The sequence below is a fragment of the Botryllus schlosseri genome, chromosome 3 (assembly GCF_051294905.1).
Source record: "Botryllus schlosseri isolate E-star chromosome 3, Bs_hap1, whole genome shotgun sequence".
NCBI classification, from domain to species: domain Eukaryota; kingdom Metazoa; phylum Chordata; class Ascidiacea; order Stolidobranchia; family Styelidae; genus Botryllus; species Botryllus schlosseri.
In genome coordinates this window covers 25,058,146-25,085,558 of record NC_137238.1, presented here as the reverse complement: position 1 = coordinate 25,085,558, position 27,413 = coordinate 25,058,146, and the positions used below count along the sequence as shown (strand labels likewise).

Here is a 27,413-nt window from a genome sequence, read left to right as displayed (position 1 = left end):
AGTAACCTAAAACTACTTGAAGTAGAAGTAGAATTGACTGACTTTAAATCTACTCAAGTAAGTAAGTAGTTATGAAAACGATCGTGATTCATTCACATAGATTGTCATAAGGTGCAAATTGAGCAATGGGAAAGGTGCAGAGCTTGATTCATATTGTTGCATACCCTGAGGCAGTGCTTTTCAACCTGTGTGACGGTTCGCACTAGTGCGAATGGCAAGCGTGGTGCGAATGGTGCGAATGAAAAATCCGGATGAGTGCGAATGAAAATTGTCCATGTTTCTCACTTCTCCGACGTGGAATATTTTAAATAAACACGATATTAAGTACAGTGAGCACGTAAATTTTTTCGTTTGGAAGAAATTCTAAAAACTTGTTGGTAGCTAGGCTTTTCTAGTTCACAAGAGAGGAACGCCCCTGATGCGTGTATAACTGTATAATGCAAAGTTTGAGATAATATTTCAGCGCAAGAGGAATATTACGTCACTGCACGGAAACAATAAGGAGTTGGATCGGTATTAGTTGCTCACTTGCTCGGATACATCCACCGTGTATGGGTATTGTATACGGACCTTGTAGGAATGTGTGTAATAGTAGCTGATGCCGGTGTTGACATTTGGCATATTTGAATGCAAAATATTGGAATTTTGGCACACATTCATGTTGGTTAACTGCAGAATTTAGCGTTTCTTCAACTATAACAATTAGCACATTAGATTTATAACAAGTGTTGTTTACTCGTGTACCTAACCAAGGATTATAGGCTGTTATAAATAAAATTAGTGCAAGCACATTAGTGTCTTACGTCCAATGAATATATTTATCTTGCATCAGATCGAATTATCAAGTCACTGGGCAATTTATCTACTGACCAAAGCAATGGCCTGTGTGTAATGCGAACTCCACAATTTAGGCTTAGACACGCTTCCCTGTTCTAGGACTGATGATCTCAGGCCAAGTCTAGATCGTAAAGGCATAGGCCTGTATATAACATATTGGTGATTCCACTAAGCTTGCTGATCCATAGGAAAAGTTTGCCTGGTTCGTGTTCCTACCGCCTTTGTACTACAAACTTTGTAATACTCCGAACTCCACCGGTTTAGCTTGAGCAGATGAGCAGTGAGCACCCTCTGCAGAGAAAAATCAATTTCACCAAGCCGTATGTCTTACAATATTCCTTATACAGCCTAATTTAAGCTCAATTAGACTGTTGAACTTTATTACTCTTTTTGTATAAGCATATGTGGGATAGTAAAGATAATTTGGCATTATTTCAGTCGGTTTTCCAATATTGTACGATTGACCTAAGAGCCACCCCGCAGTTGGCTACCCGGGCCGATATAACTGATTTTAATGCCGACCGTACCATCCAGTCGTCTAACATTAGGGTTACCATATTTTGGAATCGGGAAAGGAGGACACGTATTTCAAAATTTTCAAACACAGAATACCGGTGGAAAATCCTGAAAAAGGGGTAAATTTTTACCACTTCGTAGTCGGTTGACTAAAATAAAAAAGGTCTACATTCGCTCAGCTCCGGAAATACAAGCCGGAGCGTCACTTCGGTGGTGATTTACGACATCTCAGTCGAATTTTGCTATAAATTTCACCAATATTCCTAAAAATGAGGACAAAATATCAAAAGGGGGGGGGGGGACATTTAGCCGTCCTAGGAGGACACTTTCAAAAACCCGGAAAAGGAGGACAAGTCCTCCTAATGGAGGACGTGGTAACCCCAACTAACATAGCCGTAGCACCCGAAGCATCTTTTCGAATGTTGTCAGAAAAATAAAACCAAAGGTGCTAGTCGCAATATTGATGCTAGGATTCAACTGCAGTTTTACTATTTTGTGCGTTCTAAATGCAAACACATTCACATCCACATCGCGATGACGTAACATGTGGATTTAGTGGCAAACTGATATTGTTGTGACTTGTGAGTAAATATTGTTCTTGGGTTCACCCTTTAAGCTTCCAACGAAATCACTACACGATATCCCCTGAAAATGCAACGAACTTCTTGAGAACAACGGGAGTGCGATAACTGTGATTTTTCTACTGCAGTGATTTTAGTGCTTGATTAGTCAATAATACGATACGCTGAATGCAAAATAATGAAGCTCGGTACCTCCAAGAAGCTCTTCGAATACAAAAGTGATAAGTTTCTTCATTTTCTTTTCGTGTACTAAATTTTGGCTGACTGGTGCGAATGAAATTATTTTTCAAAAAAAAGTGCGAATGGAGCTCAAAAAGGTTGAAAAGCATTGCCCTGAGGTATTCAATTTCTGACAGTAAAAGCATTCGTCCGCATCATGGGATGAAATGATAATATTGATATGGAAATACGATACTAATCCTTTGTTTACTCGAACAGTTTTTAAAAGTATAATAGTATGGCGCCCATATTGTAAAACCTGTAGTTTAATCGAAGAGCAATATGGTAAAGTTGTTTAGGATACGTTGTAAACACTTTTCGCGATTAATAAAAAATATGGTGCTGGATCGTAAAAATGGCATACTGTGTAGCTTTATTTCCGGAAATTGAAGGCATCTCCACACTTGCTTTCATACTTCAACATGTATGTTATCCAGACAAAAGAACTGATATTAATTAGAACTCAAAGTATATGATACTGGGAATTGAAAGTATGTTGGTATGAAGTCGCTTCAAACATCTGAATTACCGGTACCTATACCTATGGTATATCATAATATTTATGCTTGAATTTTTTAGGTATATAAGTCATATAGATACATACCTGTAGAACATTTTGGGCTAATTTACATGAACTTTCCAACATTTGATTTGATATGTCCGCTAAAACAGCTGTTATTCTGCTTTCGAATAAGACCTAAATTGCTGATTTCAATGGTAACTGTGTTTGTCAAACGTTGTAAAGGTAATATCTTTTCCATGTTAGATGTTTGTTTGTTTGTGGTGTTCATGGTGGTGGTTCGACTACACTGGTCATTTTACACCAGGCCGGTTCTTCCTATTATCATTCCGTATCTGCCCGATTACCAGTGAACTCGGCACTTAGTGAATTCGGCCGCACAAACTCGGCACTTGGTGAATTCGGCCGTGGTAGATCTCGTAGCGGTACCGGTCACCATGATTGGTTACTGGAATGTTTGCCGGTGAACTTGGCACTTTGAGTGGTTGTCAATGTTGTACGGGGGTCAGGGCATGCGTAGATCACACAGTCACGGCGTGATTAGATCACAGATTGCGTAATCGCGGGAAATAACGCGACGCTCTTCACTTGGTGAACTCGGCCCTTGGAGGAATTGGCGCTAGAACACCTTCGCATTAGAAATGCATTTAATATGAATGAACAGTATCAAAAAGGAAATTTAAACGTGTCGTGGCTCGCGGTAGATCTCGTAATCTTGGGATCCTTCAACCCTATTATCAAGACACCCTAACCCCAGAGTGGAATCGTCTCTCCAAAGGCAAAAAATAATTTATTTTGACGTGATCATGCGAAACATTTGTTGATGAGGAACATTGGCTTGTCGTGATCGATAAACGAAGAAGCGCCGCTTGATCTTCCACAGTTACGATCTCACATACAACGCCAATATCCATCTTCTCAAAACTTACACGACACAGGACCGTCACTCACGCCATCGATTCCAAGCAAACCGCGCGTGGTCGGTATATGAGCGCTGCGTTATTTCCCGTGGCTACGCAATCCGTGATCTAATCACGCCGTGACTGCGTGATCTACGGATGCCCTGACCTCCTTACAAGATTGAGGAATCACTTGATAATACTATTATTACTTTAATAATTCATATTAATAGCTGTTAATACACTTCATTACAAAATTTCCACCAAGTGCCGAGTTCATCGGCAACCATCTGCCCACTTATAGCACGGCCCACTCCTAGGCTTTTTAAGACATGGCTATGCGGATCAGATGGCGAGGAGGGGCCTAGATAAACGGCCAACACTTCGGTAGGAATTATGAAGTCGACGTGTCAGGCTCGAACCCGCAATTCATTGGTGTTTAGCTATAATGGAGGGTACCACTACGTTACCTCGCCATACCTTGTAAAATGGGACCGTAGCATTTGGCATTTCGTGTGGCAATTGACTTTTGTGTGGAAAATTGTGTTCCTTTTAGAAATTATCCGAAACTTTTATTCCGCCATAGATTGTATATGATAAAACGAAGCCACTCACCACAAAGGAGGATTTAAAGAAGTTTGATGACATATTGAATGAAAGCAAAAGCCTTTGCAAGAGATGTGATTTGTTGAATCTGTTTTGTTATTTTCAAATGCTTGCCGATAGCAGACGGTATATATAAACGTAAGGTGTGGAAGCTATCAAGGTGTTATGTTTATTATTTTTAGAAATTCAGTCAGTCAAAGTGGACGATCGTATTGCTTGGATTTTATTTAGGCTTATTTTAGCATCTTTGAGATGCAACTCTGAACGTGGACGGTCATGAACAGTCAACTAATTCTGTTCCTATATTGACATATCAGACATTTGCACTCGTACCGTTGGCGGCGACAATATTGGCAGTCAGCAAAAAGCATCATGAAGAAGGTTGCCAGTCTGGTGAAATTATAGCACAGTCGGAAAGAATGGGAAATACGCTTTCATCAACCTCCATTTGAACAAGATCACATATAGTAAGAGCAGCACCGTAACTGCCGCACCCCAAACCCCCCAATTGGGGGGGGCCCGAGCTCGAAGGGGGCCCAAAATTATTTCGTGAATTAGCATAAATCATAGAGTATTTTTTGAAAATTTATGCAATTTTTTCAAAATTTTTCGCGCTGCGCGCGATTTCATGTAGCCGTTTCTCTATATTATAGGGTATTGGGCCATTACCGCGCCACGACCAACCATGACATACAATCAAGTTTTAGGCCATATAACATGCGACACCAAGAAGTGTGCCAGAACGATCGGCAGCGAGAAAAGCTTGGCCGAAAAGGTCTATGCCCTTATGCAGACCGAAGACTTCGTTATATAGGCTATACAAAATGCATATAGGTTTAATTGTCCATAGGCGCCTAAATGACTGGCACCGAATGTTCCTGTCTTTGCAATCTGAACCCCACAAGACAAATACCATCCCGCTGGGAAAAATTGTATTCCAGTGAAGAAATACCAATTGGAAATCGTGTGCGTCTCTTAGTTTAGAAGCCTACGTTTGGGCGATTCTATATTTTTTGATATAGCAGACTGGAAGTCACGAAATAACATCATGTAACGAAGTCATATCAACGGGTCCGTCCGCCCGAAGATGTTTAATCATTATTTACGGGCCCTCCCGTTTTCAAGACACTACACTCAGCTCTACCGGTAAATCTAATTACGTGAGTAGAGAGGACAATAAATTGATAGCATAATATATATGCAATCGCCGATCTGATTGACCGATTTTATCATAAATTATCGAAAATTTTCGCGCTTCGCGCTGGCTCACAATGCAGTACAGATAATTTCGTGACAAGCGCGAACAACGTGATGGGGGGGGGGTCGTTTTATCACCCTATGAGAGCCCAAGACCCACGTTTTTGGGGGCCTGACGAGGTACTGTTTCGTTCCTGCCAATGGGTACGCCCGAAGATGTTTAATTATTATTGAGTCGTCCTACCTTGTCCAATACACCTCACTCAGCTCTACCGGCAAATCTGATTACGTGAGCAGAGAGAAGATAAAAATTGATAACAATATATATGCAATTCCCGATCATACTGACCGATTCAATCATGAATTCTAGAAATTTTTCGCGCTTAGCGCGCTTAGGCGACAAAAGCTCATTCACTAAACAAACTCCCAACAACATGATAAATAGCAGTAAAAAGGGTATCGCCGGAGGGGGTCTGGGGGGCGAAGCCCCCCGGAAGTTTGTTTTATAACCCTCTGGGGGGCCCAAGACCAAAGTTTTGGGGGGGGGGGCTGACGAAGTGCTGTTACGGCCCTGAGTAAGAGACATTCATGATATGCTGCAAATGTCACTGTGTTCTTTGTCTAGTCACCCCACTCATGTAAATATTGAGGCTTCATGCCAGGGTTGTAACCAAGTCACAAGGCTCCGAGTCGCAAGTCAATCTCACTTTTATAGTTTTGACTCGAGCTGCTCAGTTTCCAATTTAAGTCTTGTTAAACCAGCTTTTTATATATTTTTTGTGATATCGAGTGGGTCGCATTTATAATATACGAATTTTCCTTACTTTTAGCAGTTTCTGGCCGCATTTTCAAATACCAGTATCAATAGACGAAATCCCAATAGCGATTTGCTGTACTATTCTTTGAAATAATCATGAAATGTCGGTCTTGGCCGTCTGAGTCTCAAGTCATGCGCAATGAGTCGAGTCATTTCAGTACTTTGAGAAGATGACCTGAGTCAAGTCGAGTCAACAGAATATCCTGACTCGAGTCTTACAACCCTGCTTCATGCAATGAGCATTTACTTTGAAGATAAATAGTAATTAAATAACTGGTTGGTGGTACAAAATTTTAATACTGCTTTCAAAAGTACCTTCATGATAAACGTTATTGAAACCCGAAGAACTTTTCGCATGCCTATTAAAGAGCTACCGGCACGATAAAGGAAGCAACACAGAGTTGAATTCAAAACCAGATGGAGAGTTATGACGCATTAATGTCGAATTTAGAAATAACATCAATGGAGCCAGAACACAGCAACAATGCAGTGCATAACAACGGTTGCGTAAAACAGTATGACAGCGTGACACAATTCTTTAATTATTTATTATAGTGGTACCCACAGTAAATACTATTTTAATAAAATCCGAATTTTTCGATGGCAATAACTCCGCTTCCACTTGTTTGAATGGAACCAAATTTGATGAACATCGTTTCTATACATAACCTAACACTTTCATGGGGTGAACAGAAAATTTTCAAATTTTTTTTATTTATTTTTATATAATAAATAGAAACTTTCTTTTCCTGTAGCAATGCGGCTACTGGTTGGAATTGAACCAAATTGGGTGTGTAGGCTTGAATCAGGTAACCTAACAATTTTATCAAGTAACCAGAACGATTTGAGAAAAAAAGTCATTTTTTAAGAGCCCTAATGTCCATGTCAGAAACGTTTTAGAGTAGGCCTACTCACATGTCTCGCAGCGTTCCCTACATAACTGTCAATTGCGATACAAACTGTTCGCTTGTATTGGTAAAGCCATCCAACTTCGAATTGTTAAATGTTGGGAGTCTTGATATCAAATTTTTGAAAGGTGCACTTTGAGAAGATTTCGGAATCTGTCAAATTATACAAAAAAATTTAGCAATTTCTCTGACATATTTCATCCATTTGGGACTCGATCAACGTAAAAGAATTAGTAATTATTTTATACAATATATTGTATTTGTAGTTGAAGTATAGTAATAATTCTTATGGTTACCGCACTTGTAACGATTCACGGCTATAACTGGAATAATTAGAATGATGTAACTTTCAAATTGTCATGCATTTTGCAACAACATTGTTCTCAATTTTCAAGGTGCTGACCATTGGAGGAAGAATCACCCTTAAGCCGGGAATTCACGATCCGTAAACGCGGCCGACTGTTTCTCTCCTCAAGAGGAAGGAAGAGAAAAAGGGAGCAGAAATTGCAAGAGTGTGACAAGTCGCGTCCATTCGCTTTAATGCGTATTTCCATCCGCGAAGCGCGAAGTAAGTAGTAGGTGGTAAAACTAATGGGCGTTTGGTTAGCGCTTTATAAGGTTGACTGCAGCGCTGTATTTGCTAAATGTTGCGGTGAAATAGGGGTGGTGTCATTTGGTATCAATATTGACTATTAAAAGACCATTTGTTAGTGGTCATGGATTTGTTCGGCCAGTATGCAGTAATTTCTGATGGTCACTTCCCGGGCTTCTGTTCTCTAACCCCTCATGATTGTTATTCTGCTTCTAGTAAGACTGTCGATTCTAATGTTTTATCGTATCATTTGTCGGAGGTTTCGCTCGCTTTTTTTTACAACGTTTTGCTCTCTGCTAGGTCAATCACTGGCTGAGTATCACTGCAGCCTAAGAAACTGCACTAATTCTCATTTTAATGTCTTGCTGGTTATCTTGCTGTCAATTCTAATAATTTGTTAATGTCTATACCAGTGCCGCCACTCAAATGTTTTGTTCTCTGTACACAATATTATTAGGTCTTCAGCTTTCCAGGCAGAGTATCATTCCACTTTCTAGACTTGAGTATGTATCTCTCCAACTAGCTGCCAAATAACTGATTCATTTGGATTGTTGAATTGATCATTTTTGACAGAATGTGAAGAAATTTTAGTTAAGAATTCTTTTTGTGTTAGTGGCTGTTTTCAAAGATTGCTGAAGTAGTCATCGTTGATCTTGATAATCAAGTAGAAGTGGCGATTGAAGTCAGTTCTCTAGTCATATAACAATAAAAAATATAATAATAAAAACTTGAAAACTTGAGTGGAAATAGTCCAGAATCAAATCCATTTTAGTAAGTATGGGTGAAAAAAAATGTAGGAGTCATTCGTTACTCGCTACCTCTGCCATTTTCGCAGTACGAATGTCTTAGCTAATAATCGTCATTTTCATTTTATTTCTACAGGGTGTTGAAAAGAGAACGCCAGAGGGATTATCATCATCAGACGATGAAACCTTCTGATTACTGACTGTTCTCATAGTTTCATTCATTGCTACTTGGCCCTACAAGTAATTTCGTTCGTTTCATTTTTTACACCGGCATTATTTACTTGCCAATTCGTTTTGAATTAAATTACCGCAAATGCGATTAATATGTAGTAGATAATGTGGTGTGTGTGTGTGTACGCAGCCGTGATCAGGTTATGCCCAGTGGTAGAAAACAGGTTATTATATCAGGATGTTCTTTGAATGTAGGATCTACATTCTACTCACCATGTTTAAAGGCTGTAGCATCTGCATAATATTTACATTATTGAAGAACATGGAAAAGACATTGAATTGAGTCGACACAAAATCCCCCTTTCCACAACCTGCCGAGATCTAATATCTACTATATCGGCACGGCTTTTCTACATCTTTGGTCTGTACTGTGTTTACTGGGAACACCTCTAAAACTTAAAAAAATTCAGAGTTCACTTTTCCAGATTATGACACGCCATGGACTGCTAGATATGATATGATATGATAAGATAAGATTTGATATGATAAGTAAATGCTAGATTGTGAAACATCAGTTTCAAACGTTATGATGAGCCATAATATTATATACTGTGATGAAATATTTGATATAGCGAAGGGCAACAATGCGGTGTGAACGAAGCCATGCCAGCCCGCTACCAAAATTATATTCACCGATACTATAGTGCAGTTGTTCTTAACCGTTTTCTTATCGTTACCCCATACAAGAAAATGGTGGGACCCCCTTTTAAAAAATAACAAATAACAGCATGCACTCAACTAATTGTATAATAGCACAAATATGACGTCATTATGTACACTGAAATGCCTGTTCAAAATATCTGGTCAATCACCGATGATGCTGATGCTGATGCTGCTTTTGTGTCATCAGGACTTCTCTACACGAGGCCCGCAGCATCTATCATCATTAATGCAATTACTACTGATACATTTAACGCAGAGCGAATGTTTGTTGCTGTAAATTGTATATCTGACTCCAAGAAGGTTGCGTTCACAATTCGCTGCGTGTTCTTCTTTCGTTCGACGACCGGCGTACACGCCGTACGACCTTATTGGCTGAAGTAGGCTACCACGAAGCCTGTCTATTGCACACGTATTCGATGGATCACACTGACGAATATATTTTGTTCCGTCTCCACGACTTGTAATTTTTTTGCCAATCACGTACGGTTCAAAATGCGATATATTTTCTCAATCAGCGAAATATTTATATATGTCTATCGACTTCCGAATCAGCTAATAATCATGAATGTATATGTACGCTGTATTACATCCGTACATATATCATAACCACAACAGATTACATGCACCAAACATCGTACGATTTATACTTTGTTATCTACGTTCACACGACAAAATTATACGACTCACAAAGGTATTATCAGGTTTCAGTTCAGGGAATTAGGTAAGGTTCACAACACTCCCTATTGCTCAAATCTTAAAATGGCGTGAACAATATATTTCGTTAAAAGTTCCCCCTTGCTACCAAAAGAACTTGGTGTAAAAAAAAACGAATATATTGTTCAAAATGTTCGGTTATAAATTCCCCCCTTTCAGCCGAAGAACTTCGTGTAACAAAAACCGAACATATCGTTCAAAACGTCATACCTAGGGTCATAACTAATCATAGCGACTGGAGACAGTTAACAATTTTATATGCAGGGGAAAAGTAACTAATAATACGAAATACCATCATAACATAGTATTCGGCTGATCTTGAAATGACTCGAAGTAGAATCATTCTGTTTAGGCAGACTACTGAAATACAAATCAACAACATTAGGCGCTCAAAAAAAACACAAACATCACTTAATACCTCAAAACAATACATACACGATATCACGGCAACATTAAACGATACATTACATTGGGCATTCAGAGAACCGATAATATCACTCGCACACGAACTAATTAGCAAGATACTGTTATGGGAATAAAAAAAATCGAATTTCCACCTGCAATCATTTTATTCTAAATTGACATGAAACTTCCTAATTCATATCACGTAGCATTTAACATTGGAATATACCAACAGAACGAGAGTGTGCCCTATTTATTATATTACATGCAAAGCAATGTTTGCAAATATCATGCACGACCGCGGTGCATATTTTCTCAATGATATACTCAACATAAGGGTATCGTCGTATGGCAGAGGCCTAATATCTCTTCAAAAGGCTTGCAATATATCACTTTTCATCACCAATACATAAAGCTATTCAGCTATTGGATGCATCATGGCATCAAATAAATAGGGTAGCCTTCCTGTTACGGGTTTACCCGCACACATCTCTTATCAAAACATTATGCTATATAAGCACCTGCGTCCTACATCTGCCAGCAGCGCGAGATTTGACTCGCAGGAAATGCGACCCCTACCTGGGTTTAGAAACCAATGATTGCAAGTCACTTTATAAACTATACTTTGTCAATATCCCAATAACGGTAACCAACTAACGTCGTAGTGCAAGAAAATAAAATCGATCTACCTTTTATTTTCCTAATCCGTGTGATGCATGCTTGGAGCACAACCGTCCGCTAATCTGCTTAACTTCTGCGATTTCCGACCACTTTCTGACACTGCAAACGTTGCCTTCATTATTGTCTTCTCTTTGGCGTATTGATCGTCGGAAGCACAACCCAGCTGCATTTCTTCCTGGCAATAACGTCTCTTCGTTGTCAATTCTTCTTGCGAGAACGTCGCGATGACTTTTGTAAATTTCTTCGTGCGAGAACGTCGCGATTACTTTTGATGTCCGTCCTCGTAACTGATTGTTGATTGAACGTTTTCACCGTCGTGTGGTGCGTATGGTCTTTCTCGCCGTTTTGCAAGGCGAATCTTTATATTGATCGTTTCCGTGGTCCGTTGCTGTATTGCTCTTTCTCGCCGTCGTGCAAGGCGAATCTTTATATTGATTGTCTTCGGTCGGTCGGCCGGTCGGTCTTGATTGATTGAACGTCGGAAGGTCAACCACTTTAACGCAGAGCGAATGTTTGTAGTTGTATAATTGTATATCTGACTCCAAGAAGGTTGCGTTCACAATTCGCTGCGTGTTCTTCTTTCGTTCGACGACCGGCGTACACGCCGTACGACCTTGTTGGCTGAAGTAGGCTACCACGAAGCCTGTCTATTGCACACGTATTCGATGGATCACACTGACGAATATATTTTGTTCCGTCTCCACGACTTGTAATTTTTTTGCCAATCACGTACGGTTCAAAATGCGATATATTTTTCTCAATCAGCGAAATATTTATATATGTCTATCGACTTCCGAATCAGCTAATAATCATGAATGTATACGTACGCTGTATTACATCCGTACATATATCATAACCACAACAGATTACATGCACCAAACATCGTACGATTTATACTTTGTTATCTACGTTCACACGACAAAATTATGCGACTCACAAAGGCATTATCAGGTTTCAGTTCAGGGAATTAGGTAAGGTTCACAACACTCCCTATTGCTCAAATCTTAAAATGGCGTGAACAATATATTTCGTTAAAATACAGTATTCTTATATGTTAATTTGGCTACTTAGCTCTTTCATCGCACTGCCTCTGTTTTGTTTACTGATGACACATTCTTGGAAGTGTTCTGGTTTCTTGATATGCTCGGGTTGAAATTGTTTTTGTTATGAGAAACGGTTTTTGTCTAGACTCTGGTTCAAGAGAATCCCGCTTGCTAGTACACTTTTAAAGAGTGTTATCACACCACTACCGACTTGAACAGATCACGACAAGGAAAGGGAAATTAGGCAAAGAAGACAGGGTTTCCAACTATACGTGAAAAAGTGAATTTGCTTTCTCAGATATTTAAGGTTTATTAAAGACACCGCTGGCAGTTTCATCTGGAGTTCAAAATTAAATATCCACCCGATCTTGGGGAAGCACCGTTGCTGGTACATTGGCGTAGCCAGGAGGGCGCGAAAGGGACAATGACCCCGCACAAATTTTTCGAAATTTTACGTAAATTAATGTAAGTTGGAGTATTTTGAGCAGGGTGTATTCAACTTGAAATTTCTCTTCGCGCAATATATAATTTCTGTAGTTTTATTTTATTGTTGAGTACCCAATATATCAAATTGTTGGCCCACTCCATTTCTTTTCTGGCTACGCCCTTGTGCTGGTGTCCAGCCTTTTCTAGTAACCGCCATCTGAACCGACGGCTGAAAAATGAACTGACGTAGATTGGTGACCTTTTTTTGTTTCCTTTTTAGTGAACATATTGAAAAAAGTTTCAACTTTTTGGTCATTTTACAACAGACCGATATTGCTTATTACACTGACCAACTTTTTTTAGTGCTAAAGATATTTTATTGTTTTCTAGGTATGTTTGGCCTGCTGAGTCCGAAAATGACATCCGATTTTCTGAATTAGCTCTACTTTTCGAGATATCGATATTTTTATTTTTTCATTTATTACTTATTTTATTTAATCGTCGTAAGTAGATTACTTGAAATTACGCAGATTTAGAATCTTATCGGCGATCTGTGCATAACTCTGAGGAAGAATTCGACTCATAGACAAAAACTGTTTCGAAATAGAGCACGAATAACATTTTACCGTACAAGAAAGGAAGAATTACTTCCGTATTTTAGCCAACAAGATACACTATTTTACTGCTAAGACATCGAAAGGCTTTTACTGAAAATGGAGGTATATGATTGATTAGCGTGCTTTGACAGCTCACTAACTGAACTTTGAGCGTTACTGAACGTAGTGTTTGGGATTTGATGGCACCAGTATTTGATTTACAAAAATATGTGGTTTACCGCTAATATCGCCTGATTTTATAATTTTTGCTTGATTTTCACATGAAACAGGACTCGCGCATAGAAGGCTCTATGTGTTAACGATTGCGTCTTCAACGATATCGCGTCACAAATAGAACAATACTGTATGCACACACTTGAAGAGACAGATGTGAACTCGTCCAAGTTGTAGCGTATAAAGTTAAATTTCCCTATACCAAAATTTATGAGTGTTGAGCATTTTTCCAAACAAAAATGTGGAATATCTCAAAGAATAGGGTGTGTTCGGAAGAACAAATGTCATTTTCGAATTCAGCAACATAAGAATGCCCTAAATCCATAGTATACAAAGATTAGTATCATACAAAACGCATTTTATCTACGTCTCAATTTGCGTATTTTTCGCACTTTCCGAACCAAAAATATGAAATATTTTAAAAACCGAGTCATTTCAGAAAAACAAATGTCATTTTTGGATTGAGCGACCTAAGAATATCCTGAAACCGTTGAGACTTTCTTGGCACCAAAATGTGTGTTGACCAGTGTTATGATTCCTGAGAGGCCAACTTACAGCACGGCCCACTTTCACTCCTGAGTCTTTATAAGACACCGATTATGCAGATCGAATGACGAGGATGAATGTCCAACATTCAGGAATAGATTCTGGATTCAGCCTTCGCCAGACTCGATCCCATGACCCATTTGTGGTGAATCCTGAATAGGTGCAGCGTACCACCTTGTTTGTCGCCAGGTTACTCGAATTGCTACAAGGTGTCCCAAATTATTTTTCCCTTTGAGAGCGTGTCAAGACGTCGAGAACCACTTCAATAGGACAATTGTAAATATATAAATTTATCTGTGGTTCGATAAAGTTTGAGAACCCGTGCATTAGGATAATAGATTTATCTACCCCGTACGGATCACGAAGTTAGGTCGAAACTTGAAGATCGCGAATTGAGTTATATTTTACTGGTAATTCGGAAATTCCAGTAATAACTGCGGTTGTTTGCTGACTCGTCATAACTTTTCAACGACTATTGATATCAGAGAATAATGAACCATGACGCACTACAAATATCCAATATTGAAAATGCTGTATAGCAGCCGAACTGCCAAGCAGGACTCGTTCACGCATACATTACGACACTTCCCAATAACATGAGTAGGCATATGTATGACTTTTATGAGTGCTTGTTACAAAGCGATTGTTGGCGGTGCCATCCTGGTTTTAATAAGGTCCAGGTGCAGGAGTTACAGGTATTTTATTTGAGATTTCGACATGCGTGAAGTCGACTCGGTGGTGGTAAGATCAACACTTGACGTTCTTTGATATCCCATGGAAAGTATATTGACTCGTACGTGTCGGGAACTTCCAATCGCTTAGTATAGCTCTCATTGTGGTACAGTATACTTGAATTTAATTACGTCGAACTTAGTTAGTCAATCACAATTAAAGTGTATCCTTTTCAGTCACCGACTTCGGCGAATTGCTGATGTATCCGATGGAATTTATTTTAAATTTGGTTTAAAAATGAATTCCGCAACATCACGAGGAGAATTTTCAGTAATTGTTTAGCACAGAGAGGTGCAACTCTGGAGGGAAATGTATTTAAATAATTGAATAAACCTTTTTCAGTTGGTGCTGTTGTCGTTGTAGCATTATTTTCGAAAGACTTAACAGAAATTGACTAGTGATTTCTAAAGAAATGAAGGAAGTAGAAAATCCAATGGTTATTCAGAAGGTGAGGTGCAATCCTCAGCAGATAGTCTAGAGTGGCTTATTCAATTGAAGTCCCATTTATACACCGGAATACTCGCATATGACAGCTAAAATTTCAAAAATATTCGGTGGACCGGTGAACGTTCAAAAATTGAAATGAAGCCAGAATGCAAAGTATGCAACCGTATTTTCGCAATTATGAAACTAGAAAGTGACATTATGATGGTTTTGTTCATGATTGGTTTCATGCAATTTTAAGGCGGCTATATCACAGATTCGAGGTGAAATTGCTTTGCCCAGATAAACGTGCTATCGCCGAAACTAGATGACAGTCTTCTGCACCGAAGGCCGTGGATTAACCGACCACGCAAAGTCGATGGTTTTCTTATCGGCAATAAGCATTTCAGAGTCGGCCTAAACATCCTGCCGTGCTACCTTGACTATTTTCCATTACCGCCAGACGTAATATGAATACAATATCATACCATCCGGCGGTTTATAACCACCCCATTAGAAAGCTGACACACGGATAGGTGAGAAATACGTGACTGTATGGTTGAGCGGTTTCTGGCCGCCTTCTGAAAAGACACAGGAATCTTAAAGCTTGGGAACTGAACGCATAATTTATCACAGCCGATCTAAACAAAAGATGCTGTCACACTGATTACGTGAAGATAAATTGCGATTTTGTCAGACCACCGAAATATTTCAAACATACCGTTAAAATGGGAATCGGCATCGGAGCGCCCCGTACTGATTGCGACGACAGCCGCATATCTCTTTCAACCTAATGTAAACAAGTCGTTGTTCTGTTGCCCGTTGATTGTTTAGACCAGGGGTTCTCAAAGGGTGGGCCATGGCCCACTGGTGGGCCACAGAGCATTTTGAGGTGGGCCACAGAGCTATTTAGAAAATTTCAGAATTAATGTAAGTTTAGTTATATTTTTCATGTTATTCGCTAAAAATATGTTCGTATTACCTAATTATACGTAGGCTACATAGCCACAAAGCTTTTCATCCGACCCTGATTAGACGTAGTGGCACGTATGATATCAGCATGTACAAATCGATAACGTTAGGGAGAAACGGTGGCTTTTTCTACTGGCTATGACAACCTACGGCTAACAGCAACTAAAATAATTTCAAGTGTATAATAACTGGAAGATAATGCTGTGCCGTATGCTGTTGAAAGGGGTATGCAATGAAATCGCAATGAAGTGAAATTGATGTGCAGATTTACTGTACTTCGGCAGGCCGTATTATTGTAAGATAAAATAGCCATAATTGCAAATTATTAGCAACTTCTGGCGAAGGTATACTGCACCACCTCAACGAATCTAAATGGATTGAGGATTCATCGGAGCGTATTAATCTTCGAAGTCAGTTTAAAATGTCCGGACTGGAAATCATTGTACATAATGAAAGAGTCACAGGAATTGATTGTATCATTGGATTGAATATTCTGACATCGCAAATTAAGTTGTTTTGGTACAAGACATACAAAGTACATAATGCATATTGAAAAATCTTTCTTCATCAATTCTCTGTAGTACCCCATACACCAATGAATTGTTCGATGCTGGCCCAGAATGATTATAATATTCCCCACAATAATATCACCAAAGTCACAATCACACAGTGCGGGGATCTGACCATTGCGTTTTGCGACGCGTATGGAGCAGCGGATGAAAATAATCTACCTAGGAGTTATAGCTTATGATCTACCAGGGCCGTAACTACCGCACCCACACCACCAGTCGCGAAACTCGAAGGGGCCCAAGATTATGTCGCTGGTCGTTTGTTGGAGGATATTTATTCAAGTTTAATTTTTTTTTCGCGCTTCGCGAGATTTCATATCCCGGGAAATCGAGATTTAAATATCATCAGCTGAAAAAAATGCGCATATTCGAGAGACCTGGGCATATCGGAGCTGTACATGACCACGCATCGAACAGGATTATGACTCTAAGATATCAGGTGGGCCACAGCACATTTTTAAACCGGAAAATGGGCCACGGCCAAGAAAGGGCTGAGACCCCCTGGTTTAGACCAAAAGGCAATTTTATTTTTACTTTGTGAGTGGTTTCGATTGAGTATCAATATCGTGATCATGTTTTATTTAGTATTTTGCATTGCCAATTCTACAAAAAATAACGCTAATTTGGTATATTGTGGACTTAAATTATTTGACTTCGTGACAATCATGTGGATTGATTACGGCCTCACACAAATGTCACTTCCCCGAACGTCGCTTTTGTACAACATTTTTTGGATGCTGTGATAAAACCAATTAGGATTTCAAGGCTTCTCTGTTGAAAAAATAACACTGAAGCTATATGTCTTCTTGGTAAGATAAATATTAACGGAATCGGGTGTACCATTTCAATACTACAACAAATCTTCTCTAACTACCCGAATTGAATCAATACAAATGACACTGCGGATTTGCATTACAGCACTACAATCATTGCGCCGAGCCCTAAACGCGCCATAGGCCTATCTGGTGACCAGAAATTGCTTGTCGTATCCTGTTGCCCAGCGGACCTGTGTTTCTTTAGGTTAGTTATATATAGAAACACATAAAAAGCTACTTGTAGGCAATGTTCCCTCTAAGCTGCGCACGTGCAAAAATGCGCAGTGCTGAAACAGTCTCTGCGCTCTCAAATTGTAAGTTGCGCACAAAAACATCCGAAGTGATGAACTTTTTTTTCTTTTTTAGTCGTTGTACAAGGGTTTGCGCAGTGAGTTGGTGCGCGTGCGCAGACTCGTCCAATTAGAGGGAACACTGCTTGTATGGCCAGGTGTAACAAGTCTCCAAATGCAGCATTTTCGATTCTCCCGATGGACGCGCAATGTCAGTTGTGTTACCGCATTAACGATTAAGTTGTTACGAGTCACGCACTATTGACTAACAATGCGAATGACAGCTTTACGTAAACAATATGTGTTAGGCATAAGGGCATAACAAGACCAGTAGGAATGTTCCTTACCTCTCATGGGTGTGCCCCGTCCTGGTGGGAATTTCATCATTAGCATTATGCCTTTCAACCATGTCGATTTTGTGAAATCCGTTTTCCACACTTGTGCTTTGTGATAGTAAGTCGTTAAATACGTAGTTTATGAAAATGTTTTTTCCAATTAAAACTTTCTAAATGTGCGTGATTATTTGGCAATAAAGTGGAAGCATAGGCCTCATAAGCTCTACAACAAAATAGTTTTCATGATTGCCTACGTCCATATCATAATCAATTCGTTAAATTGTGACATGCAGAATGTTTTTGACGATTTTGTGGGGAATTCAATAAGTTTATTTCTCAAGTATAAGTACATACAAAGCCAAAAAATTATATTCAATATTATAAGCGTTAACGAAGTTTGTTTGATTTCATTCATCATGGTTACGCCATATCGCCAATATAATCCAGTTTCTATAGCTTAGTTTATATAACACAATCTACAGGTTTATATCCGTCTGCTAGACCTCCCGCGAAGAAAATAATAACTCGCGCAAACATTAATACTGACTTCAAGACCAGCGTCGTCCTTCTCAATATTTAATCAAATAAACCACTAACGGAAGTTCCATTTTTACATTGTCCCATAACCTATATATAGTATCATATTGATCTGTTTCTGGCAACATGTGACAAAAAGAGTTTCTTGAACTCCTGCATTAGAACAAGGAGATTTGTTGCAGTACAGCAGATATTTCTGAAATTTCCGAAAGCAGCGACAGGATGTGAGAGATTCAATTCGCAAAATAATGATGAAAAAATATTCTTTCCGCTCACCACCAACGCGTTCCGAACTTTATATTGACATAAACGGAGACCACTTATCAATAAGGGTGCTAGGGTGTTGCCAGGAGGTGGAAGAAATGATGGGCAATCGTAAGCCTCAGTTTGGCGAAGTTCCGTTACTGCTATAACGCTCATGCCGTCAATTTCGATGAATGTCGTAACTTGATCATTCGCCACTATTTTTGCATTAAATCCGCTGAATTTTTTAAAGTAGCCCCCCCTACGTCACCCATATACATCCCAGTTATGCGGGTTTGGTTTCAAACAAGGGGTGTCAAACATAAAGCACGCGAGCCGCATCCGGCCCGGGAAGCAATTCTGAGTATAGATTGAAAAATGCGTGCATTATCCACAAGATTTCTAACACATGTTGAGATTTTTAGTAAGAATAAATACTTAAAGACCAAGAACTCTCGAGTAAGTTCCTGGGCTATATTTTAACCTCCTGACAGCGGTTTTGTGGTTTTTAGTCACCATTTGGAGCGAATCGCTGATATTGACACCCATATCTGAGAAGGCAAAACAGTGCATATTTAGTTAAGAGTTTTATGGAAAAAATGACCAAAACCACTTATTCATAGAAGCCACAACGCCAATGCGAAACCGTTCCAAGCAGGATATATGGAGATTTTAACAGTTACACAGATCTATAACTAAAATATCTCTGGTCGAAGTGAGGTGCATCACTTCTGACTCAATAGGTTACCGGCCTCGAGACAAACCCAAATCCCGGTATAATATTAATGAAGCAAATTTCAATGTCCGCATTTGCAATTAAAGTTTTTGTATTCCTCACAGCGTATAGGCCTACACAGCGCTGGCGCGAGCATACCACTAAAACAGGGAGCATACAGAAATATGCCAACTTATATCATCGTTAGAGCGGCTGTCGCATCGGTTTATAACTGTATTTAGACGCACAATCATCTCATTAATATCAATTCTATCGTTTGGAAAATAAATGTGCAGCTAGAATCGAACCACTATGATCCGTAATATAGGCCTAAGGTAATATGCTGTTGTGAATACAGGCTTGATAATATCGTATTCAAATGTTAAACAAAGGCATGGATTTTGAGGTAATGATTTGGAATCATTTATCTGATGCGGCCAGCGAACGATGTGGAGGAGTGAATCCGGCCCGCAACGTCAATAGACTTCGACTGTTTTCGACCATGTAGGTTTGCGCAGAAGCATAGTATTTAATTTCAAAATTTCATATCTATTTGCCGAACCATAACAATTCTGAACCAGTCGTATATAGATGCATCTCACAGTACTGTCTCTGAACAATGAAAATCTAAATATTTTATCGACCCTAAATTCGCATGTACTGATGGCGCAGTTTACCTCTACGTTACACTTGACTCATATTATTACTATAGATGATTTCTGTTACGTCGGCTGTCTTTGTTTGCTGGGCCTTAGCATTAGTTTCTTCTCATGACGGGGTTGACATGGACGAAATTGAAGCGATAATTGAGCAAAAAGCCTATGAAGGTATGTCAATATAAATGTGAGTGTTATTGCAATATGATAAGAATATACGAGTAAAATCTGCGTGATGTACGAAATGAACATATGAATATTGGTGATCGAATTGGAGTTTCTAAAGGACATGATTTCGATGTCGAACAGTAACCTCCATCTGCGTACGCCGGTGCACACGATGTACCACAATCATCGCCACACTACTGAATAGTAGCCCAGGCCTACTGACCGCGCCTAATTTCCTGCAGCCAATGATTAGCATGACTGGCGTATCATCACGAATCATATGAATGATTTTACTGCGTGTCTTCATCCCCAGAGAAACCATGGGATTTAATCAGGGAGCGCGTGGGGTTTTCGGTAACAATGGTTGAGAAAGACTGCTTTGATGGCACCTATTCCAGTTTTTATTCGCCTCAGTTGATTGCCTAAGGCATTATCGTCAAAATAAATCTTCATACGTATACATTTGTATTATTACAGCCGTGAGGAGCCAATATCCAAAATATTGCAGTGAAGTCACCAATCAACACCGTGGACTGGTTTTATTAGACCACCCAATTCGCGGTATGTGTCAAGTTTATTGCGACATGAAAACGGACGGTGGCGGTTGGAATGTGAGCTTTTTTAACGATAATCCATACACCCAAGTCAGCATCCAAACATGTTGACTAATGAATGCATTCATCGCAAGGTTTTCCAAAGACGAGTGGATGGAGTTGAAAGCTTTTATCGGAGCTGGTATGAATACAAACGCGGGTTTGGTGACATGGAGGACAGCTTCTGGCTTGGTAATATCCAATATTATGAAAAGTTTGGAGATTTTTTGTCATGCGCAGGATTGTAATGACTCGAGTAAGACTCGAGTCCCGATTTTCTGATGACTCGACTTGACTTGATTCAATCTGTGTATTGACTCGACCTGGACTCGAGTTATTGCGCATGACTCACACCAAGTCATATGACTCGAGACTTAGACGGCCAAGACCGACATTTCATTGTAATTTCGAATAACAGTAAAGTGCCCACCATATTTGAGATTTCCTCTATTGGTACTTCGTACTTGAAAATGCGAGCAGAAACTGCTAAAAGTGAGGAAAATTAGTATATTATAAATGCGAACCATTCGATATAACCAAACAGAGTTATAAAAGTGTGTTTAACAAGACTCTAACTGGAAACTCAGCAGTCAAACACGATGACTTGGACTCGGACTCGAACCTCTGCTCGATGACTTGGACTCGGACTTGACTCGATGGTGAATTGAAAATGACTCAACTTGACTCGAGTCAAAACTATAAGAGCGAGATTGGCTTGTGACTCGGAGTTTTGTGACTTGGTTACAACCCTGGTCATGTGACTAAGATAAACGAAGATTACGCTCAAATTTATTGAATTTTGTTTCACATACTACTAAATCCTGATTATCACATCCAAGAAGATATAGTCTATCTGCAGGTATCCATATATGACCAGGCCTGTAATAACTCGAGTCGCAATTTTTCGTTGACTGGACTTGAATCGAGTAACTTTCTTGAAAATCGAATGTTACTCGACTCGACTTGAGTCAATTTGTGTATTGAGTTCACATGTACTCGAGTCATTGCGTATGACTCAACCATATTATATGATCTAAAACAGTACCACTTGGAAGTACGGAACACCCAAGTAGGGGGTACGAACTGCAGTGTGCAATTATACGCTATTTAATTACCTCTATATTAATTAGCAAATTAACATGAAGTGGAAAAATATTGGTCGGATTTCCTAATCTCGAAAAGTTTCCTCGCGCTTACCTTTCAAAAGCATTCTTGTTTTAAATTTGGGTATGCCATTCCGTCCGACAAAATAATAGCAGGCTTAATATACGATATAACGTAAGTTACAGAATTGAGTCTAGCTAGATCTTTCTCGCATTTATGAGATAATTGTGTCTTGAGGCTATTAAAGTGCTTTAGTCCAGGGCTCTGAAACCTGCTGGACGGGACTATCACACTCCGAGATTTTGGCACTGACCGTAATTTCCGCCCCAGAGAACGCCAAGTCCTGCGACATTTCGGTGCACCGGTGGCGGCGATTAACATTTGTACCCTAAAATCACAGCACATCGGCGAAACGATATCAATATCTCCAATGGTTGAAATGTCTCCTGTCCCTGAAATCCACATGAGTTGTGTTGAAAACCCTATATGGGTCCAACGACCAGCATTTAAGGGTACCTTGACAATGTCATGTTTCGATCCTGAATGAGGGGGGAGGGTAAAAGAAACAATTCATGACAGCTCAAGGGGTACGGGCTCTAAAAAGTTTTCCATTGCTTTTTATAACGTTAGTATATCGGGACCGATACTAAAAAACAGGGTTAACCAACATTTTTGTGGTCAAGCCGACACATTTCGATTTGAAACTGTTCCGAGACCTCTCAATATGACGTTCTGATTACTAAAAAACTGTCAGCACCTTCGCCCAAACCTACTGACAGCCTGCGTGGTAAGGTGGCGATTGTGTGGGTTTTCTATTTTGAGGAATGAGCCTCCGATAGCATCCGGTAACTTGGCATTCTTGTAATAGCCATATGATTTTTATTCGTTTCCTTTACTCCCAGAGAATAGGCAGCCGACCCAATTGAGGTAGCGAACCCAAGGATGGGAAGCCCTGCTGTAAAAGAATCGGCGCATAAACTCTATATGATCTGTTTAATTAAACATGTTCAGAGCGAGAAAAAAGAGTATATGATGAATATGTGGCCTTCAATATCACCTAAGAGTTTCATTGAAGTGAGTTCATCAATCAACAGGGAACTCTCTGACTTGGGACTTGGGATCCGAGTGTCAGCACTATGAGTCAGACTCGACCCGTTGCTTCCTGGTTTTTGCTCGGACTTGACGCGGTGGTGAATTGAAAATGACTAGACTAGATTAGAGTCGAAACTTTAAAAGTATAATTTAGCTATGACTCGGAACCTTGTGACTTATTTACAGTAGAATATAGTTTCTTCCATCCGATCGTTTTATGCGCAGTTTTCCACGATGATTATTGCTTTCAGGGCTGGAGAAAATGTACCGTATGATGAGCGATGGTGAATACGAATTGAGAATCGATATGGTTAATACCGATGGAATTGCTTTCGTTGTAAAGTACAGGTGAGATTCTATATCAGCGGTGGGCAAACTGCAGCCTGCGGGCCGCACGCGGCCCGCCACAACATTTTGTGTTGCCCGCAAAAGCGTCGTGAAGTGTTATAAAATATTGAAGGTATTAATAGTAAAATTAGAATCGACTAGATTAAACTTTTTCTTGATAAATTTCGTCATGATATTGCTAAGTTATAAGGGTAGTGAGTTACAAAACCAATTAACATAATCAATGAAATGTTTAAGACAATTGAAAATTATGTTGCTGTCGTCTTCACAAAAGAACGCGAAGAAGGTAATTTTAACACAGTAATGCATTTGCTAGGCGCATGTAAAGGCAACGTATTTATGACGCTTTCAGCACTGTGTGTTTTCCAGCTAAACCAAAAGCCGCAATCTCTCTTCACAGATTCATATTTCCATCATGTTTTAAGATTTGGTACAACATTTACTTTTATCCATATTTTGAACAAATTATTTATTGAAAAGGGTCAGCGTATAAAATCTCGTTCATGTTTCTGACGCGTGTACGTTTTCGTCAAAGCAATATTTGATTTCTTTTAAGTATATATATGCATCGCCATGTCTTGAGTTACAATATAATTCAAGAAAATATAACGTTTCAGCTTCCAATGCGGATTTCACTGTAGTGCGGCCCGCGAATGAATTTCAATGTTGAATGCGGCCCTTGAGCTAAAAAGTTACCCTGTCCTCCCCTGCTCTATATAGATACATAAACCGTACTAGAATACGACGTTACCGTGACCGATATTTGGATGAAGGTAGGCTACACCTTACCCAGTTCTTGAAATTTGAAATCAAATAGACCCGATGACAACATATGTTATTTGAATAGCTGGTGCGTGTTACAAAACTTGAGGATAGCTTTCAATACAGCATCCATTGTAGATGTGTAATAAACCGTTTAATAAATCCGTACACTTTTCGTGTGCCTCTTTTCAAGAGTTATCGGCACGCTAATAGAATTTAATCAGATTGTATAGCAATCAATAAGGCTGAGTATGACATATATCAAAATTGCACACCATGAAATTCGCATTGTAACAATGGCAACAACAAACTTTGAAATATACGATAGGCTACAATGGTAACAGCATACAATGTAAAGAAACGACAACAACAAGGAACAACACAAACTAATGGCAAATCTAGTTTTGAAAAAACTTCTTCAGTTTACATAAAGATGACTTGGTCAACTGAAGAATTGTTGACTCCAGCACTTTTAAATGAAACAAAGATCTTCCTCGCGCAATGACAGTGAGCATTTTTTCATTATAATTTGTGCGCAGTTAAGGTTTTCACATAAATACAATCCCGTCGTACTTTGGAGTTGAGGACTGATAGGCACGGTGTTTTAAACAATTTCTCAGAGTGCCCTAATGGCCTACCTAAGGGGTTCCTAAACTTTTTTGGTCGAGGACCCATTCGAGTTTTGTGGGTGGTTGCGCCTACTCACCCCCAAAATTTAAGTAGTCCATGACGGGAATGTTATGACATGAAGATCAATTCTATTCAGGCATTTTCATACCTAAAATAAGATAGCTTTAGTGATTGGACAAGGTAGTCACAGTCCCACTCACGATGTCATTCTCGCAGAATAATCTGGTTTATAGTTCTTGGCGACGTATTGCATTTTTAAGAACCCCTGCCCTAAGCCGCTGATACTAAGAAAAACAACATTGATAATCTCATTATATGCTGTGCGCTGAACTGGAAACAAAATTCACATGCAGATCGAGAAATACAAACTGTGTATTATGAAGACGTATACGTCGGCTACATATTAGATAATTGCACCATCTCTCAAATTAATGCAGGCTCAAAGGTCAATTTATTTCAATGTGTTCATAAATATTTCACCATATTTCACCAAGTTCCGCATAATGGTATTATCACAGCATTACCATGTAGTAATAGTTGCGATTAGTTTCAGATTCACACTCCACTATCTTTTTGTACTAAATTTTATTAAGTACAAAGATCTGCGACGTCGCGTGATATCGGCGTATGTCAGAGTTTGCCGGCAACTCGTTGCGTTGCGATGAGGACCGCGATAAAAAAAAGGATTCAAGGTTATCCGTCGTGATAAATGTCCTGTCTCTTTCAGGTCATTTGAAATCCGGCCAGAAAGCGATAAATACCGGATTATAGTGTCCGGATTTTCTGGAAACGCCTCGGACGCCTTGGAATATCATAATTACCAATTATTTTCCACAAAAGATGCTGATAATGATGCAGATATTCCGTACCACTGTGCCAGAGATGACAAAGGAGGATGGTGGTATAGATCTTGCAGTAGAGCAAATTTAAACGGACAGTACAATGTACGTCATTGGACCGGTGTTTTTTGGCCTAACCCCCACTCTTTGGATAGGTATATGAAATTTACTGAAATGAAGTTTCGGAGAAAACCCTAAATCGCCTTTGATAAAACAAGCTTGAAATTATATGCCAAGAATAATTGATAACAATGGTCAACAAAATGAAGAAAACAAAATTGGCAGAACATTTGGGAGCCGTTTTTTGGGGTTATCGAGGTTGCTGATTGCGAATATCACATTAGTTTTGCAAGATTGGCTCTTTTTCAGAATATACTTATACCCCTGAAAAAGTCCAATATTACTATATTTACCTATGAATTTTTCCCTTTGTAGGAAGAAATCCGTATCTTTCATTCTATTTTTATACTAGATAGAAAATTGACTATGATGAAAGCTCATGCTGTTCTCAGTCATTTATCAATATTAACGTGACCTGATGAGAAATATTTGTTTGTCAAAAAAGCAGTTTGTCAAGCCTAATATTTGTAATTTTGCACAACGGAAATACATATTCTCCTGCATCAATTGGTCGTTCTACCAAGATTAAAGAGGAGTACTAAGCTATAAAATTTCTCCTTTAACTACAATACTCATATGCGCCTCACTTTTTGACTCGTAAATGGATAATTTTCCGCTGACTCAACAAAGTGGGTATACCAATGGTATCCCTATCAAACGGGAAGCTTAAATCTGGTGTCTCTGATAGATTTCATATTCGAATACGGATGAAAGATTCCAATTTCATATTAGGAAAGAGTTTACTGCATGGAATATCTCTTAATATGTAGTAACTAAAACTTTTTCGATGGTCACAATGCACCCAACTACAAACAGTTGGTCCGAGCATTCGTATCTGCATATGAACAGCATGGAACAAACATGAGCATAAAAGTTCACTTCCTGTTCAGTAATCTTGATATATTTCCTGATCATCTTGTTGATCAGCATGGGGAGAGGCTCCAGTAATACACCAAAACAACAATAAAAAGATATCAGGGCTGATGAGATGAACATATTACGGCAGACCATTGTTTGAACCTTTCGAGAAACCGCACTAAATTGCGGACAGGTGAAAATCGTACAAAAAAAACATTGTGTTTAGAAATAAATTATATTATATTTAAACTGATCATTTCAAAATTTAGAATAGGCGGTTGACGTTAAACTGATTGAACGAATGCAACGTTATTTCAGTATTCAGGTAAATATATGCATGACTGGAGTTTATTAATGTACATGATATCCGTGAAAATCTATAACTATGATAAATCTAATACCCAAAAATATAATATTGTTGTTGTTGCATCCTCTTCTAAAATAATCTTCTGTATGTAAAAATAACAAGTAGATTGAATTTCGAAACTTTATAGTACGACTAAGACGAATTTATATCTAGCCATTACAGCGAAAATGGGAGATTTTGGTCAAAATAGCCCCATGGGCTATCTCCAAAACTAGAGCTAATTTGAATAGACTAAGGTCCTACTCGGAATTAGTGCGTTTCAGAACCCTCA

General features: G+C 39.1%; 1 protein-coding gene and 1 long non-coding RNA gene across 2 annotated transcripts; both read left to right on the top strand.

Moving 5' to 3' along the window:
- The first annotated feature begins 2,773 nt into the window (after nucleotides 1-2,773).
- Nucleotides 2,774-8,775, top strand: LOC145436180 (uncharacterized). Its single transcript, XR_013914206.1, has 2 exons — nucleotides 2,774-4,645; nucleotides 7,496-8,775. It is a non-coding gene; the product is annotated as an uncharacterized LOC145436180 (long non-coding RNA).
- Nucleotides 8,776-19,501: 10,726 nt separating this feature from the next.
- On the top strand, nucleotides 19,502-26,225 carry LOC145436179 (ficolin-1-like). The gene is made up of 4 exons (XM_080313521.1): nucleotides 19,502-21,040; nucleotides 21,118-21,214; nucleotides 23,470-23,566; nucleotides 25,686-26,225. Exons 1-4 carry the CDS (start codon nucleotides 20,993-20,995, stop codon nucleotides 25,993-25,995), a joined length of 552 nt encoding a protein of 183 aa, XP_080169647.1. The 5' UTR covers nucleotides 19,502-20,992; the 3' UTR covers nucleotides 25,996-26,225.
- Nucleotides 26,226-27,413: the final 1,188 nt, after the last annotated feature.

Bases quoted from the DNA above. Each gene is read 5' to 3' on its own strand.
- LOC145436179 (XM_080313521.1), top strand. From the start codon at position 20,993: ATGTGTCAAGTTTATTGCGACATGAAAACGGACGGTGGCGGTTGGAAT. The intron at 21,041-21,117 runs GTGAGCTTTTTT...ATTCATCGCAAG, and splicing joins CGGACGGTGGCGGTTGGAAT to GTTTTCCAAAGACGAGTGGA. The intron at 23,567-25,685 runs GTGAGATTCTAT...TGTCTCTTTCAG, and splicing joins GCTTTCGTTGTAAAGTACAG to GTCATTTGAAATCCGGCCAG.